Source organism: Equus caballus, chromosome 10, assembly GCF_041296265.1.
Source record: "Equus caballus isolate H_3958 breed thoroughbred chromosome 10, TB-T2T, whole genome shotgun sequence".
Lineage (NCBI taxonomy): Eukaryota > Metazoa > Chordata > Mammalia > Perissodactyla > Equidae > Equus > Equus caballus.
Window position 1 is genome coordinate 88,189,388 of NC_091693.1, and position 21,136 is coordinate 88,210,523.

At 37.7% G+C, this 21,136-nt stretch overlaps 1 protein-coding gene across 4 annotated transcripts in view; it reads right to left on the reverse strand.

The window, feature by feature from the left end:
* Positions 1-21,136, reverse strand: part of HBS1L (HBS1 like translational GTPase) — a 78,365-nt gene that overhangs the window by 18,160 nt on the left and 39,069 nt on the right. For 3 of the 4 annotated variants that reach the window (XM_014735445.3, XM_070225496.1, XM_070225497.1), the window contains 7 exons: positions 14,818-14,926; positions 10,346-10,611; positions 9,715-9,880; positions 6,784-6,901; positions 2,513-2,659; positions 685-759; positions 20-137 (listed from right to left, as the gene is read on the reverse strand). In XM_014735445.3, coding sequence (XP_014590931.3) covers positions 20-137; positions 685-759; positions 2,513-2,659; positions 6,784-6,901; positions 9,715-9,880; positions 10,346-10,611; positions 14,818-14,926 — 999 coding nt within the window. The remainder of the gene's footprint in view (positions 1-19; positions 138-684; positions 760-2,512; positions 2,660-6,783; positions 6,902-9,714; positions 9,881-10,345; positions 10,612-14,817; positions 14,927-21,136) is intronic. The other variant, XM_023651137.2, reaches the window with a different exon arrangement.

The following is a 21,136-nucleotide window of genomic DNA, read 5'->3' on the forward strand; positions in this document are numbered from 1 at the left end:
AACATGGAAATATACTTACCAATTTGTTCTAATAAACAGAGCCCTTTATACCATTTTGTGAGTTCGCTTGATTGAGATCTTGTGATGAGATTCTCACCACTGAGACCACTCGTAGGAATAAAAGCTACATCACTTTCCTATTAAAAAAGATTGAATATATGAAACTTAATACAACACTGTTTAAAAGTAGTTAAAAGGTTCCCCATAACTATAACTGCACCAATTTTGCAAAAGCAACACAATGTACTTTTTAAAAAGTAATAGAAATCAGAGACCCTGAAGTTATCCCATCTAATAGTTTTTAACTTTTTCAATTTTGTGGGAAACTTGCAGATTTATTCCAACACACTCAAGCATTTTTACCTGGTAACACAGGCACGTTTCACATTTTTGCTGGAGAAATTCCTCTCTACTAGTTTCCACAGTCCTAATCTAATAGGTGGGGGGAAAGCCTTTTACTTATACTAAAACCAAGCTTTCTAAAATATACGCTATCTTCTAAGGAGAAGTAATCCAAAGAACATGAGATAAGATATACATGACACCAGGGGGAGAGGGGGAAGTAAAAGCAAAAAGAATTAAACACACTTAACGAGCCAAGAGTATCAAAGTTTTAGTTTTTGTCACTCACATCAGTAAGATGAGATTAAGGAAAGTAACTAAATAAATTTAAAATTACCTTACCTTAAAACCTGCTTGCTTAAGAAAGTGGCCAAGTTTGCCAGTAATCTCTTGAAATCTTTCTTGTTGCCAATTAACCTGATAAAGATCCAATTTATCTTTAAAACTATGCTTCAGACCATGCTATATAAAAAAGTTAAATTTCTGCAATAAAATGTAAATAATCAAGACTATAAAATATAAAATCTATTAAATATAAAATCTGTTAAAATTAAAACTCAGAACATCAGATCTTACTAAATATGATCTAAAAGTATCTTTTCCTACAACAGAAAATCTGGAAACAAACTCCAATACATACAGAATTTTTTGCATAAGCTAAAAGTGACTTCAAACTTGGATAGTAAAAGTGAATAATCTATTAAACTGTGCTTGGACCAACTGCTGAAATACAATAAGATTACTGACACACTCCCGCAAGCTAAATAATGTAAAAATGTACATGTAATATGAACTCGAGATAACGATATGCAGGTTAGAGTATCTACGAGTAAGTGTAACTTGGAAATTCATGTCCAAATAAGATGGATTAATGGATTGATACCGGGGTAGATTCACAAAAATGTTATCAAGCAAGCAGCATAATGTTAAATAGTGGGTATAACATGAGTGTTTACTATAAAATTCTTTCAACTTTTCTTTATATTTGAAAATTTTCATACTAAAATACTAGGAGGAAAAAAGGTATATGTAATAATGATACTATAAAAGAACTAATTGTGTAGAAAAATGAAGGTGACTATGTATCTGATCCCAAGGTAAGAAAATATCTAAGCATAAAGAAGTCAAAAGAAAATATTTATAAATTTAAATATTACTGAAAAACATACCATAAACAAAATGAAAAGTAAAATAACAAGTTGAGAAAAATATCTAAAAGGTAAGATAAAGGGTTGACATCATTAATAAATAAATTATGCTTACAAATGGTTATGCAAAAAAGCTTCAAAAATGAGCAAATTATTTAATTCCAAAAGAAAAAGTACAAATGGTTAATAAATATACAAAGTATATTTAAGTATTATTAATATTCACAGAAGAATAAGTTAAAAAAAAGAAATATCTTGTTTCATACATCAAATTGGAAAACAATTTTTTAATAGCAGCAATGTTGATAAGAGTCTGGGAAAGTGAACCCACCATACGTGCCAAGAGTGAATAACTACAACTTTTCTCAAAGGCATGTTGGTCAGGTACAGCTAGTCTTAAAAAGGAATACGCCCTTAGGCCCAGAAATTTCCATAGAATAAACCATTTCTGAATACATACATACACACATGTGAAACAACCGGAAATATTCAAAAGTAGGGGATTGAATCAATTACAGTATATGTTTAAAAAAGACTACAATAAATCCATAAAAACAACCTCTTTATACAAAAATTATTAATTACTTGGAAACACGCACAAGAGTATAGTCAACTTTTTCAAAAAGCAGATAATAAAAAGATTATAATCCAATGTTGTAAAGAAAAAGATTTTTATGTATAAAAATAAATTGGATGGATGTACAAAATGAAATGTTAAAGGTTTTTTGGAGGAAAGCGGAGTTGAAAATATAGGCTGTTTCACATTTTCTTTATACTAAATGTATATTATTTTATAACTAAAAACAATTTTAAGATTTTTAAATTAATTTTGAAAATGACAAGACAATTTCTAGCTTAAAAATTACTATCTCACTTATTTAAATATCAGGATCATGAATTTATTTTTTAAAATAAGGCAAATGGACTAATAAAATGTACACCAGTCACATGTGAGATCATCACTGAGGCGGAACAGCACCTTAATCGGCATCTAAAATGAACGCTCATAGGCCTTTAAATACCTGATCCATCTTGTTGACGGCCACTGCAAGCTGTGTGACCCCGAGAGACCGAACCAAGAGGCCGTGTTCTCGTGTTTGTCCTCCCGTCTCAAATCCAGCTTCAAACCCTCCCCTGCTGGCATCTACAACAAGAACGGCTACGTCTGCCTACGGAAGAAAAAACAATCTAAACAAAACATAATGCCACGGCATTTTAACTCAAAAGGCACATCATACAGTTAATTGTGTTGGTCAGATTTTAAAGGCAGACGCCAAACACCAAAGCAAATCAAACAAAAGAATTACATGATAGATTAAAATTTTAAAATAAGAAAAAGTACTAACATATGGCCAAAAATAATGACATAAAGAAGAATAAAAAATGTCCATATTTGACTACCATAACAATTAAAATATCTAGGCAAAGGAGGAAAATCATAGAAAAAATTAAAATCCAAGTAAACAGGACAAATATTTATAACATATAAGGTTTAAAAGTTATCATCTTACTAGAAAGTCTTTACCAAAAAAGGAAAAAAAGATATAGCTCCATAAAAAATGAGTTAAAGGATATAGCAAACAATTTGCTAAAGAAGAAACATGGCCAACAAACATGAAAAAACTCAAATTCATTAGAAACCAAAAAAAAAGGACAATAAAGACACATCAACAAAGTCCTCCCCTCTGCCATTTTTACCAACCACACCGGGAAAGAGTAAAGACATCATCGACTGTGAGTGGGCAGCGAGGCGGCGCCCTCACATGCCTTCACACTAAGCACCAGGGCCTTAAAATTAGGTACACTTGGCTTCTCATCAACTTCACCTCTAGGAGTTTATCCCAGAGAAACAGTAAGGGGTCTACAAAGACATTTGTCAGAGTACTGTTTATAAAGATGAAAAACTGAATAAACGAATGATGAAAAACAGCATATTCGCCCTCTACAGCCACTGCAAAAGAAACTTGAACAGTTTCCTAACCCTTGTGGACTGTTTGGAGAATCAGACGAAAGACACTTCTCCTCTCAACCTCAAGTTACACACGAAAAGGAGGAAGCCAGCAAAGCTGAGCTGGAGCTCCCCGTCCTCACAGGCCCTCCTGACACTAGTTTCACAGGTGCCCTTGACAATGCTTTTGTGCTGGTGCTTTTTTATGTGACTCCACTTGCATCATGGAGATGCAACCTTTGAAAATTTGCAATGAACAGTTTGTGAAACCAAAGATGTTCCTCTGTTTTCATTCTCATCAATTATTTCTGTCAATGCCTTGTCAGGGTATTTTTTAAAGGAACACTCATTTTTCCCTTTTCAGCTTTTGCCTTGTATGCATACCTGTTTTCACAGAAATGTGCTTTTCTATAATCCAGGAGACAATGACTGAGTTCAGGTTTCCCCTCTTCAGCTATCCTCGGACTGTTACAGTAATCACTTCCTCTCAAGGGTCCTCATCCACACCAAGTGCTCTGGCCTTTGGTCAGAATGAAGGCCACAACAGCTTTTCTCGTCACTGTATGTTTACGCTATCTAGTCTGTAAAGAATCTCACACACATTACCATATAATCCTCACGGTAATGGGAAAGGAAACGGTCACAAAGCAAGCAAAGAATTTATCAGTTACTTTGCTCTGGACGTCAGAATTTAAAGTGGAAGTATAATCCACGTACTTTGGTGGGGCAATTTACAGGATTATTTCTATCTCTTCTTCCTTTCATTCCTACCCAAATACTCCTGCTTTACTTCTACTCTCGAGTGCAGCATTCACTTCCAATCCTTCATGACGTACAATGCCAGACTCTAATTTCTCAATGAGATACAGTTCTCTTGGTCAAAGATTCTTAGTTAAGAGCATAAACTGGAGAATCGTGGAAACATGGCTTTCATTCGTGTGTAGTCACTAACAGGTCTCACACCTCAAGCAAAGGGTCCAATCTTCCTGGGTATTAATTTACTTGCTGCACGAAACACTGGGGGATAAACGTAGTTTATATAAAGCACCAAGCCCTGACCTTCCAACTCCCTAGGACCAATAATGATAAATCTCTTTCTTTATCAGGCTTTGCTAATAACTGTCAAATTATATTTACTTTCTTAGGCTAAAATTCGAAATTCGCTGAATTGGTATGAAGATACCTAAGGCCAGGGGCTGGCCCAGTGGCATAGTGGTTAGGTTCATGGGTTCAGATCCTGGGGAAAGACTAGCACACCGCTCATCAAGCCATGCTGTGGTGGTACCCCACATACAAACTAGAGGAAGACGGGCACAGATGTTAGCTTAGTGACAATCTTTCTCAAAGCAAAAAGAGGAAGACTGGCAACAGATGTTAACTCAGGGCCAATCTCCCTCAGCAAAAAAAAAAGATACATAAGGCCAAAAGTATTCGTCCTAATCCTCTTTCCTATTACCACCTCCAAAAAACTACCTGGCAGTTTCTCTGTTCTTTATATGAAAGTTTGTCTTTGGGAGCTCCAATGCCTACACATGATCAAGGAAGCCCTTTCAGCAGCTGAAGGTGCTCTCTCCTCATCACGTGTCCTGTGAGCATTCTCTCGTAGCACATTTGCGTTGGCCTCGTCTTACCTTCCTGACTGAGGAGAGGCTGCACATCCTCTGTGCTTCTGTGTATCCCCAACAGCCTACACAGCACTCTGCACACTGGGTAAGTGACTCTGATTCTATTTCTTCACTTGTCATATAATGGAATTCAATTAGATAAACTCTAAAACCCCTTCCTACCCTAACTGCATGAGGAGTTTGGAATAAATGATCTTTATGACTACTAGACTCTAAGGATCCAAGATTCAGAAACATTTTACTGTCTAACTGCTTGTTCTGGTCTTTGCCTCTCCAGGGAAACCACCAAGTCCATCGCATACCCTCACTGCCTACCACAGTGCCTGGCACAGAGCTGGCATTCAGTAAGGATTCACTGAATGAGAAAGAACAAACATATATGCATACACATACACAGATACATACACACACAGACACACACGAGACTCATACATATAAGGAAAGAAAGAAAAGTATAGCCTTCGGCAAATGCAATTAGAAATATACTAATTTAAAAGGGGATAATTTGTACTTCACGGAGTTGTTATACAGATTAAAATAAATGCCCACAAAATACCTCATACAGTGTCTGGCCCATAATAGGTACTCAATCAACAATGATAATTATTATTTTTCACTCTTCATTACCACATTCAGTCCATGAACCTTAAATTAATATTCTGAAATTATGTATCAATTTTCTAAAATAGAATCAAACACTTTCTCACTAATCTTCAAACGTATTCTAATTTATTCATATAACATCCTTCTGAGATTGACAAATGGTCATATTAACATTCCCTTTTAATGAGTGGAAGAACTCAGAGATGGTGAATTGTTGAAGCCACTCTTGCCAAGTGACAGGCATATTTCTGAACTCTCCATGCTATCCAATAATCACTTATTATAAAAAAAATGAATGTCCTATATGTACACTGCTATTTTTACTATTTCAATTATTTAAAGTTACAATCTTTTATTTTTTTCAGTATCCTTATTAAGAATCATGTAAGTTTACAAATTGCAATTGTTTTTTAATCCTATAAAAAAAGTAAATAAGCCACAGGGGGAAAACTCCCAAGCTTCATTATTTCTGCATAAATTAGCTCTTAAAAAGGGTACAGGACTCAAATAAAAATATAATAAAAATGCAGATGTTGAAATATTCATTCCAACCTATTAATAAATGAAATATAAGGCTATACCTCATCAAGCACTTTACCATTATTTTTACAATAAAGAAACTCATAGCTTTTATTCATTTGCTTCATTGTAACAAATCAGAAAAGGTTTTATAAAGTACTGATAAAGATATCAGGAAAAAATAATATTTCTCTATTTTTTGAAATTTTTTAAACAGTTAAAATTTTAAATTTTAAAATATTTTAAGGGTTGGCCCAGTGGTGTAGCGGTTAAGTTCACGCGCTCCACTTCAGCAACCGGGGGTTCATGGGTTCAGATCCTGGGCACACACCTACACATCCCTCATCAAGCCATGCTGTGGCGGTGTCCCACATATAAAAAAGAGAGGAAGATGGGCACAGATGTTATTAGCTCACCAACAATCTTTCTCAAGCAAAAAGAGGAAGATTGGCAACAGATGTGAGCTCAGGACGAACCTTCCTCACCAAAAAAAATTAATAAAAAAAATATTTTAAAAGTTATAATCCTAGAACAATAATCTCAGCATCAGAAAATTTTATCTACTATCAGTGCACTATAGGTAAGGAAATATCTGTACCTGGGCTGCTCCTGTAATCATATTTGGAATGAAATCCTTATGGCCTGGAGCATCCATTAATGTAATAACTTTGGTTGTAGTCTCAAACTTTGTCATACCAACATCCATTGTCACTCCCCTTAAAGAAAACACAGAATGGTTAGAACACACTATCTAAATAATCAGTGTTACGGATTCAATTATTTCATACTACAGGATAAATGACAGTCTAAATTCTTAAGTAACAATGGAAATTTTATTATATAGTCTATTATTTTGAATAATTAGGCTATCAGTTGGGGCTGGAATTTCTGCTGTCATAGAATCACAGCTGGATGGTTTTAAAATAAGGTTGTGGATGCAACAAAAGTTTAATCAAAATGACAGATATTTCCCATTTCCTTCTTTCTTTTTTTGTAAGAAGCAATGTAGATTGTGAATAAAGACAGACGTATGGGGACACCTCCAGAGGGGGAACAATAAACACTGCACACGAGAAAGTGAAGAAGGACCACTACCAGGAGGTAGTTTTCTCACCTTATGTTTATGCTTTACTAACTACAGAAATAAACTTATCAAACTTTCATTAGCAAGGTTGATCCAGTATCTTGTTACACATTTAGAAAACAAGCAATGTCAAAGGAGATGCCCAATTTTTAAAATGGAGAAAGATGAACAGGAGTTTGTTTTGCATCCCATTTCATCCTACTTGGAGACCAAGGTAGTACCTCTCCCTAGCCACAAAAACGTCAATTCAGATTCTAAGGAAGCCCAGGGAGGCTCCACAGAGGCACCGAGTCATTCTAGACCCCAGCAACTTTGAAGGGGAGATCAGGCGGGTGACACACTACTAACTGTTCACCCTGGTTTGCCCAGGAGAGCCCGGAGTAATGAATGAGCACTGCCTTTTACTACCAAGCGTCTGGAGAACTGCAACGGTGAATCCTGTGGCACCCAGCAGTGAGGCAGCTGTGGGCCAGCTAGTCAGTCCTTCTAGAACTGCAACGGTGAATCCTGTGGCACCCAGCAGTGAGGCAGCTGTGGCCAGCTAGTCAGTCCTTCTAGAACTGCAACGGTGAATCCTGTGGCACCCAGCAGTGAGGCAGCTGTGGGCCAGCTAGTCAGTCCTTCTAGTCTACCCTGAAACCATGAGCCACTGAGTTTGCAAAACTGATGCTTAATTCTCTTCAATAATACCCAAACGATTGTCTTTAGAAGAGTAACAAATCGAGACTTATCCTGAGCTCCTCCCTCAACTGCTCTGACCAGAATATGCTCCTTTGGCTCAGCTCTGGTCTGGATTTGTAACCCAAAGGATACGAAAACATCACTTATTTTACTAATTTCTGTTCAACAAACAAGCAGAACAGAGGATTTACAAATATTTAACACTGTGGGATGAGCAACAGGGTATATTTTTAAAACGCTATTAAGAAACACAAAGTGTGGTGAGTTAAAACTCCCATTATGTATCTGGAAGTTTCTGCTATCTACAGAATGAAGGAATATTCTAAAAATTGCATCACACTAAGCAATAGGGAACTAGCAGCAGCAAAAATACGACAGGTAACCAGCAGATGTAGTATTTAAAAAAAGACAAATTATTGATCACTCTAGAAATAAGACAGATTATTAGCTCACTTGCCAGCTCAACTCACATATTAAGTAAATTGAAACAAGTCATTTGAACTTAAATTATACTGTTCTCAAGCTCTCTACCTACTTAACAGATGACAAAGAAAACTAAAAAAGCCATATCTTTAATAATCTGCTTGGTAAGTTGACAGATGGAAATTATTTAGTTTTTTAATATTGGTATCATACCAAATTCCACTGTTTTCCAATATTAGTTTTCCAAAAATCTGCAACTATCCAACTAATTTTTCTTACTAGGTTGGAAAACAAGCTTGTTTTACCACATAGAATAAAAATGACACCTACAAGGAAAAAAACCCCACTATGATATAAATTCCTATTTATCAAAAGAACTAAAGGACACTGTGACCCCCTTTATTGAGATCACCTTATATATTATAACGTAGCATATCCAAGACTCCAAGAAAATAAACATATGCATTAAACGAAAGTATGAAAATCCGAAGAGATTCTCTAATCGTCTTCAGAATGAAGACATCGGGACACAGACTCATCTCTTTGTCGACTTGGGGCTTTTGGAGGACTTCAGTCTTTAGAGTCATTACTGTGACACCGTTGATTTATCTGCCACTTCACTGAATTATTAACGTGTGCTCTTTCCTTCCTGACAAAGGCACCACTGGCTCCCCATCCCTAACAGTTCTAACGCGACATGCAACCCCACTCCAAAAAGACTTGCAAAGACACACTCTTCTCAGCCAGAGGTACAGGGGTAGCTGCACTCTCCTGCTAGAATCTTCCTAGGTTAGCACTGAACACTGACAGACGCAGAGGGACTAAGTGCCTGGACTAGATCTCTAGTCAGGCAGGAAACAGCTTTAATTACTTGCTTGTTGACTCTGTCTCATAAAAGCACAGCACAGAAAGCATAAAAGCGGTAATTTGGGTTTACTGGTCATTTTGATTGCAGACAGAAGATGGCCTACTGCAAACGTTACCTGCCCTTTATAATCCGAAACGAGGTTAAGAGTCTCAATCAAGACAATCCGACACAGGAAGCAAACAGCTAAAACTTCTCCCATACAACAATCAGCTGAAGGTTTTTACTGCTTTTTTGTGTATGTTTTTCCATTTTTTTGATAAACATTCTTTTAAAACTATTCTTACAGAATTTGGAAGAGTAAAAGACGCATGTAGATTACAATGAAAACTACGATAAAAATGTTTCCCTAATAATTGAAAGCTTTTTCTAAAAATAGTCTCTACAGTATTGCATGGTACATCTCACACATATTCAACACATAGCACACACTTATATATCATTTCAAACCAAAAACTGTGAAATAGAGTGACTACCTTTCCCTCTCTTCGCCAGTCTCATCCAAGACCCATGCGTACGCAAACGAAGCTTTGCCAGCCTTTTTAGACTCCTGTTCATACTTATGCATAATTCTTTTGTTTACATTACCCAGAAGATAAAGCATATGGCCCATCAGAGTACTTTTCCCAGCATCAACATGACCTAAGGAAAATTGATTCAGGATTAATACTAGGCACAATTTCCAGCTGTTGTTCACATTGAGGCATTGCCTGAACATGTAATGCAACAGTTCATGTGAGCATTTAGAGTAATAAACACCAATTTTTATCAAATGAGAGGTAAAACATCTAAATGGAGAAAAAACAGCATGTCTCTTTAGAGATGGGGGGGATTTCCCTGGTTTTTGGAAATTAAAATTGTCAACAAGACATGCCATTTTCAAAACATTCACAAAGTGAAAGTGCCACAGCCACATCTGACGACCTCCTTGGTCACCGGCATCACGGAACCCAGGGTGACAGGGAAGCATTACGGTGCAGTCTCCCGGTTCACGTGCACGAGGCCCACACAGAGACTCAGAGTGGTACTCGAGCTCCCATGCCACCGCCAGAACGCTGTCAGGCTAACGCAGAGCTGACGGACAACCAGAGCAACAAAGGGCGTTACCAATGACCACCAGGTTGAGGAGCTGCTTCCCTCCTTGCCGCTTCTCCAGTTCAGCCTTGACATCGATTTGCTGCCTCAGCCTGCTGGGCTTTTTCACTGGTGCTGGTACTGAACTCTGCTCTTCTGCTGCTTGAATGGCGTGGGATGGAAGAGCTGATCTAGAAACGGTCTCAGGAACATCAGAAGCAGCAGCATTGCTGGCATCTTCACTAAGAAGCCCTTTCTGAGGTGTGTGGAAACTATGACCATTTTCTTCAGCAGTTACTCTATGAAAAGCAGAGACAGGAAAGAGTGTTAAACCAACTTGACTCAAGTCCTACAACGCCAGAGGCCAGAAGCCATCTCTTTATATTTCTCACACTTGCAAGCCAAAAAGGATCCCCGTGGTGTGAGGAGACATTTTTGTAAAAACTGGCACCAAATGTATTCCTGGAGATAAATTAGTATTAAAAAAGAAAACAGTTTTATCCCTAACTCATTCTTCCAACAGGACAGAGACTTACGATCTTTTTTGCTCAAACACTGTCTTTAAGGGAGCTAACTCTAAATATCTACATGTTCTTAATACTTTGGGCAAAGGAACTTCAATTCATTAATTCAACAAATACTTGATTTACTAAAAACCACAACATATACCAGGCACTTATGCTGAAAAGAAAAGAAGATACAGAAATGAGAAAGTCACCTACTACTCCCAAAAGCTTACCATCTGCTGAGCGACTCAGACACGTAAAGTGGAAACAAGGCCACCTAGCCTAACTTATTCTCTCCTTGACAATGAAGACGCCTCCAAAAGCAAACACTGATCCTAGTTCTTCACTAGCTCTTTGACTCTTTTCCATGGAAACTACAGCAGCGCTGGCCCATGGACAGCAATAAACAATGCGATCTCATCAACCAGATTACGATAGGCCTTACGTTTCCTTCCATGACTTTAGCTAAAGAGAACTAGGACAAAGAACCGGTGACACTGCAAGTTATTAAGAATGGAGCTCCAACGCAATGTGGAGCTGGCAGAGAACTACATACGTAAAGCAGTTTATAAAAGTCACTTAAGATCGCAGCATAACGGAAATGTTTAAGAATAGTAAATCTACTTTCTTCTTGCCCACTTTAACAGGTTCGTTGTTCCTTCTCAGGGCATTTTTATATGCTTGACACTGACCCTTCAACCTATACCTCAGGAAAAAGTCACATTGGTTATATTTGAAACTTCATGAAAAAATTCAAATCCATTGCCATCTTATTTTGCTTTTGCAAATCTCCACTAACCAATTTTGGTGTTCATTTTTTAACACTGCTTAGACAGATTAGCTTCATCTCGAATTACAGGGAAAACATTTTAATAAGTGTAAAATGTTCTCGTTCTTTAAAAAAAATCCCAATAGGCTAAATTAAGTGAAATCAAACTTAGACTATAATTTGTAAACATTTATTGGAATGACCACAGCTTGTTCTAAATCCAAAACATGACAAATTCACATTTAGAGGAGTTAAAAAACAGTACAAATTACAATAAAAGTATTCAACCAGAATGACTAGATGTAGGTTTGGTTCTGATCAGACCTGGGAGAAGTCACAGTCTCTGGCTTCAGATCTTTCTGTTTTCTGTTACAGAAGCTCTCAGAAAGCTGGCACTAATTCCAACACAGAAAACAGGTAAAAGCAAAGCCCGGAGAGGGGATGCTCAGGATGGGAAGGGATTCACAAGACGTGCATCTTCCTGGATCACTGCATTCACAATTCAGCAACAGGAAAAGTCTGCTGTTTTCTCTCTTTCATGCTAACATTCCCCGCCAAGTAAATCTTGCGCAAAGTGCAAATTAGGTCACTAAATTCTACAGTGTTAGAGGGAAGTGACTAAAGTAATCGGAAAAGTATCCCAGATAAGTCTGTACTTAATAAAAACTTCTACATATTATGAAATAAAAGCCAACATTGAGATTTTGAAAATCTCTAAGATGAGGTCTAAAAATGACCATTCCAGGTCCAGGGCTATAATTACTGACTGGTATCAGGTGCTTTCTGATATAATTTTGTAAACTTATCTATTATTATAAAATGACTAGTCTGGTTTTTTTCTAAACCATCTTTCCAAAAGTTGGAATATTTCTACATGAATCTCGAGGCTTAATCTTTCTGTTTGAGTTATTTAAATGGTACTGGAAAGCTAATAATTAGATTTAAGAGGTCAATCACACTACTTCTTCTCTGTGCAGGGTTCTAACCATTTTTATTTATGTGCATTTTCTAGAGAGGTATCTACTATCTCTTATATTCATGAAAAAAGAGATTGCTGTCTCAGTTTCTTCCAAGCAATGCACTCTATCCTTTTTTTACAAGCTGCCATTGGGAATCACACTATGTAGAAATCTATGCTACTGAAATCTTGACTCAAAAGCATTTCATCATATTTCTCTGTGCTTTCTTGAGACAAAATCAGAATGACAGCCTAAGTATTATCCCTACTATAAATTTCCTATAAAGATATTTAATGCAAATATAGCACGGTCCTCGAGCAATACTGTGCATTTCCGAGTATCCTGATCTGCACCTACAGACCTTTCACATTCTGATGACTTCTCTCATAGGTCCACAGGAAAATATTAATTCATAGGCTGTTATTTAACCTTTATACTATTTCCAAGTTTATTTTTAAAATAAAATGTATTTCCCCAAGGACTCTACTCCATAAATATTAAACAACTATTCTATGAAAGGAATACAATGATGAACATTAATGGTCTCTGTCCTCAGGAAGCATACAGTCTTATTAAGATTCTAAAAGCCAGGGCTGGCCCCGCAGTCAAGTGGTTAAGTTCGCACACTCCGCTGCAGGCGGCCCAGTGTTTCGTTGGTTCGAATCCTGGGCACGGACATGGCACTGCTCATCAAACCATGCTGAGGCAGCGTCCCACATGCCACAACTAGAAGGACCCACAATGAAGAATATACAACTATGTACCGGGGGGCTTTGGGGAGAAAAAGGAAAAAAATAATAAAATCTTTTTAAAAAAAAAAAAGGTTCTAAAAGCCTTGCATTACATCTGTAAAGTATAGAGATAGGTTTTCAAGAATTATTTACTTGTATTTACTATTTATTTTTATTTCTTGATCATTTATTATTAATCATTTTTATAACTATTCACATAGATAACTATGCATTTAGTTCTAATAGGATACATTAATTTGGGATCATTTGTATGTTGCTTTCTAAGACTTCTGAAACCTTTGGCATTGAGACTATAAAATCCTTAAAACAAGGAATTGTGCATTCTATTTTTTTTCCTCACAATGGAAATGATCCCATAACAGGATTAAGTGGCACTAAAGACGTGAGGATAAAAAAGGCATTTATGATTCTGACAACCCAATCCCAATTCAAAGAGAAAAGACATACATTCAGCTTTTTGCAACTGAATCAAGACTCAAAATTATTTTAATGGGCTAAAGTTACCCAATTTAAAAGTTAACTTTTTCATTCATCCAATCATTTGAGTAGTGTACCCTGAACACCTACTAGGTCCTAGACACGGAGTTCTTCCCTCACTGAGCTGGAAACCTAATGAGTGAAGTCTTGCTTTTATAAATAAAAACACAGAAGTAGGTGATCATTAAGACTCTTCCCAACTAAGACTCATTCTATTTCCATTACTTTAGATAGAAAAATGTTGTAAAGGAGAAAAAAAAAGCTGCTGAATTTATATTCTTTGAAGTTTTAAAAAAACCTCTCTATTGTTTATATTGGATAATAGTGTTTCTTATCTATCTAAATGGCAGACAAAACATATATAATTTATAAGTAATAGATTTAGGGAATGACTGAAAAATCTGAAAATTTTAAAGAGGTTAAAAATTAATGTTTTCAAACTGTGCTGTTAAACCTCGAGCAATCCACCTCCCTTATCTATAAAAACTCTGGGGAGAATTCTTGAGACTGTGACAAGAAAGAACAAATGTATGACTTATTATCATTTTTCACTAGGTACTTAAAATTAGAGATGTGTTTCATTTTATATTTTATGTTTTTGTTACACTGATATGTTTTATTCAATATGAAAATCTGAGAGTTTAGAGACAATAATTAGTAAAAAAACAATTTAATTAATGATTCCATAATTCACCAACTACATGTAATTCTCAAAAGCTGCTTACCTACGCCATCTAGCGACATAAAGAGTCATCTCACAGGGCTAGATTTCACAAAATCATAGGTTTTTTATGTTAAAGTAGCTGTAATTAATTTACAAGAGGAAATTAATAGTGAGATGGATTAACATACACAGATAAGTCTAGAATCAAGACTGATTTTTCATCCCCTTCTCTTTGCAACATGCCACACTGAGCACTGTTGATACTTCAGTGCTAACAATACAGGATGCAAAACTGAAATAGTCTCTTTCTTACAGTCTAATAGGAGACAATACTAACTTTTTTTTTAAAAAGCGGGGGGAGAGGGGTTAAAACCTTACCCAGGCACTTCAAATCCCATAGTCTGCTTCTTTCCAGACACAGTCATTTTAGCAACTTTTGGCACAATTTCAGATTCACTTCGAGATGACTGGGAATCTATTGATTTTCCTAATTAAAGAGTAAGATATAAGAGGCTAATTAATTAAAGCTGATTTCTAGAAACATATATTACATATTACAAATTACATAAACATATACTATGATAATAACCTTTCCCAGAATTCACGTCTTAATAAACACATTCTTTTCTCTAAAAAAATACAGTAAAACATTAAAATGCTGAAAGAAACTTCTGCCACCCTATTCTGGGAAGTCCCCTATTGTCAGGACTTTGCTATGCTTAACCTTCAACAAATCTCTTCCTAATTTTGAACTGACTCTTAAGTTTCAGTATTAAGAGGTCGCAAGGTGGTTTCTGCACGGAGCCTTGTTCTGACAACACACTCAGGCCTCTGTATTTCCCTCTCCTACCACGCCCTTTCACAACACTAAAATTGTTTGGTCAGTTAGCAGATGGCTAAACTATTTTTAATCCTGTGACACCTATAAACTGATGAGCAAGTTGAGAGTCTGCTGAATTGTGCTGGACACTGCATATATTCTACTTGCACACAATACTAGACTTAGGGAGGCATCTGATAACCATAAACACAAAGAACATTGGAGAAGAGGCCAATGGAGAAAAAGTAAATGAAGAACATGGAGGAGGATAAATTATGAGCTAGATCAAAGTAAGGCTTTTACGCATTTGATCCTTTAAAATTATATATGTCATTCATGGAATTCTTTAGAATGCATCTTTATAATTTTCAGGAAGAGTACCATCAGGATTGTGTCCACATAAAACTACAGAAACTGCACATGCTACACTGGTAAAGATATATACAGAAATTACTTTCAAAAATTAGAAGAGACAAATTAATGTACAGAATTCATTCAAAATGTTTGCTATTTGCCTACTCTATACCAGACAGTATAGTGGAAATGCAATGAACAAAAGCAAACAAAATCCTTGTGCTGAGAGAGCTTACAGTCTGGTGGAGAAAACGTATGAAGTGATCACACAAAAAAAGGAAAATTAAAACTGTTATTAGTGTTATAATTTGTATTTGGTGCCATCAGATTGGTAATAGGGCATATGGATTAGGGCACTTGCATAGGAAAGTGAGAGTTGAGCAACAATGCAACAAAGGAGTAGGAATCACCTAAACAGAAAGCGAATAGCACTGGGAGCAAAGTGGCTTGTGCAAGGGCCCTGTTGCAGGAGGCAGTACGGCACTGCAAAGGGGGGAAAAGCAGAGGGGAGAGGGCACAGCAGTGAAGCTGAAGAGGGGGTGGTGGCCAGGTAAGATTTGAGCCGAAAGCCACCAATGTGACGTAAGCAAGCGGGGGAGGGAGGACAGAGTCAAGCTCAGGGAGAGGTCTAGGCTGGAGGGCACATTTATGAGCCATCAGCACACAGTTAGTAGTTGAAGGCACAGACATAAATGGGATCACCAAGGGAGAGGAGACAGAGTGAGAAGAGAAATGGTCCTAGAACAAAACCTTGGGATAATCCTACATTTAATTCCAAGGTAGAGGACAAGGAGGAGAGCAGGGAGGGTACTGACAAGGAAGCCAAGGGAAGAGAGCGCTTGATGAAGCTAGCATCACCAGGGTCTGAGGCCACTGATTGGTCAGGTGAGAGGAGGACTGAAAATGCCCACCCAGTGACATGATCCCTTTAGACAAAGCTCACTGGTAGAGTTAGCAAGAGCTGTTTGAGACCAGCAAGGGAGGCAGAAGTCAGAATGGGTTAAAAAATAGAAGGTGAGAAAACAGAGCAGCAAGTCCATGTCCATGATCTTCTATCCATTATTTCAAAAGCTAAAAGCTCTGAAAAATTAAGGATGTTTTGTCTTGTTTTGTTTAATAACTCATTTGGAAGCAAAGGCTGACCTGGACTGACACAAGGCTATTTGCAGTCCTTATTTGTTCCATTCGACGTGAAAAGCTATACATTTCAGCACAGAAGGAACAGCATGAAGATTACAGGGTGCTGCCCCATACCCCCCTGGGGTCATCACACCACAGATGGCATGTACATGTATCACTTTTCCAAATCCAAAAAATTCTGAATTCTGAATCAGATCTTGTCCCAAGGGTTTTAGATAGGAGATTGTAGATGTGTACAATTGACTTTAAAAAGTCTGGCTGGAAAGGGAGGAAGGTAGTAGAATGGTAATAAAGGGAGTGTGGGATCCACTGATGGAAAAGATAAAATTCAGAGGGGCTGTTTGAAAATACTAGGGAAAGATCATTTTAGAACTTCTGAGAAGGTAGAATGGGATGAGACAAAAAGCACAAGTAGAAACTGAACCAAGACAGGAGAAAGGCTCTTTGATGGTAACAGAAAGCAGATTTGTATGTTGAGGAGCTAGAAGATGAAAACTCCTAATGGTGAGCTTCTATTTTCTCTGTGACATAGCAGCTGGTTACCTGCTGAGCTGAGGGTGAACAACAAAAGTAAACAGACTAGTGAAGCAAATAAAATTTTCAGTCAATGTTGCACAAAGGAGAAGGAGGTGAACGTAAAACAATTAGGAGGATTTTCAATGATACCGAGGGCCCACTTAGGATGTGTGATAATGAATTCATCGTGGACCCCATCGACCTTCCTATGGGACTTTCCCCAGCAATGTGCAGCTCTTCAGAAGCATGTAGAGAAGACGGACTGCTCCATTCAGGGGTAAGAGACTCAAGGAAAAAGTAGAGAAATGAGGTAGTGAAGGTAGTGGCAAAAAGGTGTGGGGGGGAGTTACTGAAATCATAAATCCGGACATGAAACTGGGTTAAAACAATGACAAAAGAAGAGTACTACTGCACTGGGAGAAGTAGGGGTCTGCAGGTCATGGAAAGGCCACGACCCGAGAAGCCCAAGTTGGCGGCTGCGCTCAGAATGGGATGTGTGAGCTCGTGATTCTGAAGGAGGGGAACTGGATGGAACTGCTGATGAGAGGTGAAGGTCACTGGAAACTGATGGTCAAGGAACTGAAAGTCCAGGAGCTCGACTTGTTAGTGTTTTTCCACATCAATGCACAAGTTATGGTCATCAAGAGCTTAGGGTGCAGAAGAAAACTGTAAGCCAGTGCCCAAGTCTTTAATGCATGAGGACAAGTGGCCATGAGGTTGTTCAGAAGACAACAGCAGTGAGGACTAACAAAAGGTTGGTTCAGGCAAAAGACAGGAACATCAAAGGAACAGAGATTCAAGGGAAAAAGAAATGGAGGAATAATAGTGTTGGAACAGGCAGCAAAGAGAACAAAGCCAAACTTCCAGACGCTGAGGTCTGAGAGGAGATAAATGAAGCAAGGCAAGGAAGTGGAAGACACCAGGACGACAGATTGAAGAAGATACAGGGATTTGCTTTTCATGAAAAAGCTGTTCCTAAAGTTACAGGAAATGCAGAGAGGAGTGAGTGAGGGGCAGGAAGGAGGAAACTGAGAGCATGATGATGATGGGGGTGTGTGTGTTTGTGTGTGGGGGGGGGTGTGTGTGGGAGGGTGGGGAGGACATTTTGACCGATGACAACAAGGAAGAGAGGTATGGTAGATTTGGGCCTGTCAGAAGAATAGGGAGAGAGAACCATCAAGCATAAATAATATGTCTCAATCCAGACCACACAGGACTAATTCCTACTTCCCATTAAGATTCATTTTAATGCCTTCCAACCATTTTGCATGTAAAAAATTTCTTGACCCATTTATACATTTACTACGTTGAAATACTATAATTTTGACTTTTAAAAAAAAGTAGGTGGGTCACAAAATAACATAAAAGGACACTAAGCATAGAGAAAAACCACAACATGACCCTGTAATATTTTTGAGGATGCAGCAAATATATTACTTTTCATTTCTGGTGATTCTTGTCTGTAGGATATCAAACCTAAGATGCAATATTTCAAAAATTTGGTTAAGTGAAAGGTTTTTTTTTGAGGGAAAAACTCTAGTATTATGGTTCTTAAATCTTTTTATTTTGGTCAGATACTCTTTGAAAAAGGTAACAAAAACCATGGGAAACTCTTGACAGGCAAACGCACCATACACACAAAATTCTGCATGCCATTTCAAGGAGTTCAATAATTCCAACGCGAGAACCCTTCCCTTGAGAAATAACCTTAACTAAGGCTATTTTGGAAATATGTTAATTCAATTTGATGTTGTCCAGCCAAACAAAAAGAGATACATTCAGTAAACTTTCCACTGAGCTGTTGTTAACAGCAATGTGATGGATACTTCCGCTTATCCAACCACATTACAAACTCCCGCTCATAACTAGCATCATGCCGATGGCAAGCAAAATACACTGACACAGGTCAGAAATGAACTAATAGCTAAAACAACAGTCATGGATCAATAAGAGATACATATGTCAGTATTCAAATCCATCGCATAAAAGTATAAAATCTTTACAGAATTCCCCCATCTTCCCCAACCAACTAGAAATTTATTCACTGTATAACAACTGCAAGAAATTGAGCATTAAATTGTCAGAAAGTCCCCCCAAAATAGTGGCATGGAATAAGTACTGAACAGAAAAAAGGGAGCTGGATTCTGGTTCCTGCTCTGGCACTAATTAGCTATTACTCACTTTACAGCTTAAGCAGTTCATTTAATTTCACCAGCTGTAGTTTTCTCATCTATATAATGAAATAAATCAAATGATTTTAGTTCTGTGAACATGTGTGTCTATGACTCTAACACTAAGACATCCTTTAAACCCAACAGCCCACTAAGAGGTGAAAGTAAAACGTACCATTCAAAGGAAAACTATCAACGTCCTCCCCTAAGTGATGTAAAACCCACCCACCAAATCATGGTCACCCAAAGACATGCACTTAGGAGATTCACTTTACAGATTACAGCTCAGTCTCCAGGAGAATGGAGAAGAACTGATCATCATTTAGATTTTTCAATTGATGGAAATAACCGCAAGTGGCAAGGTCTGCACTTAATCACCTCACCTACCTGTCCAGTTCACCTTTCTCCTCCTCCAGCCTCTCTAAAGCAAAGCCTTCTTTCGTCCCAGGGCTACCCCTTGATGGGCTACTTCCTCCAGGGCTCCACTGTTGCCATTCTGAGGCTAAAATCTAAAGCAGAGACTAGGTTTTCTCTTGAACATGAAATTATCCAGGTCTCTTGTCCTGAAGATGTTTTCCAATGTATATTCCTTCGTAAAGATTCAAGGTTAATCTCCCCAGCCACGCAATTGTCACAGACTCTTGCTGATTTTAAATGAAACCCTCGGCTTCCACATCCACACGATTCACCCTCTTCTGACTCAATCCTTCAGTCTGTAAGCACACTCCATATTAGACCACTAGCTCTTTGAGGGTAGAAACTGACCCTGGTATGTTATGTATGCAAGTTCACCTAGTCCATAGCACATGGCACAGTCCTCTGCCCACAAGCAATCAATAAAGTGTTTAACAATTAACTCCTAAGGGTTTAAACTTGGAAACCATGAGTTGCTCTCTATTGTTTTTGCAAGTTACTTTAGACCTCCTCTTCAGACAACAGCCTCCTCAGTCTACTTTCCCTACCTACTTCTTGCACTTAATACCAGCCCAGCGACCTCCTAAAGTTCAGAGGTCTGTGTTCTGGAAAGCCAACCAGGCACATGCCCTGGGCACTCTGGTACGCTCTCCTGCCAGGCACTTTACATGCTCTTTTACCTTCATAACCACCATGCGGAGTGGATATAATTACTCCTACTTTTCTTTAGACACTGAGGTTCAAAGAGATTGACTTGCCAAAAGCTACACAACCTTGACCTGTGACACAGTTAGATTAAAGAAAAAAGATATGAATCATATGGTGGCTACTGTCAAAGAGCTTATACACTATTCTGAGACAGTTATGGGAGTTGTGGAGATGAGCTATAGAGACAGTGAGTGGGAGAAGGCAAAGTGTGTACCTCAGTAATTATGGAGACTTACGTGAAATGAGATTTGACCTGACCCCGAAACATAAACAAAGAGGAGGCAAAAACAACAGGAGAAAAGGCATATTTAACGGTCAATGAGGCAAAAATTCTGAAGACTGGGCAGTGATCAATAGACTTTTATAGTAAGACTATATAATTGAGGCTTTGAACAAAAAGTCTTTTCAAAACAAAAATCTTTTACAGACTTATTTTCAAGAACTCTATTTTCTTTACTTAATAAGTAGAAAGTGTAAAAGTAGTACTGAATATTCTAAATTAGGAAGGATAATTACTGACACTGCTCAGAAACGTGGAAGGCCAAATTAAGATTAGGTATGAGAAAAATCATAG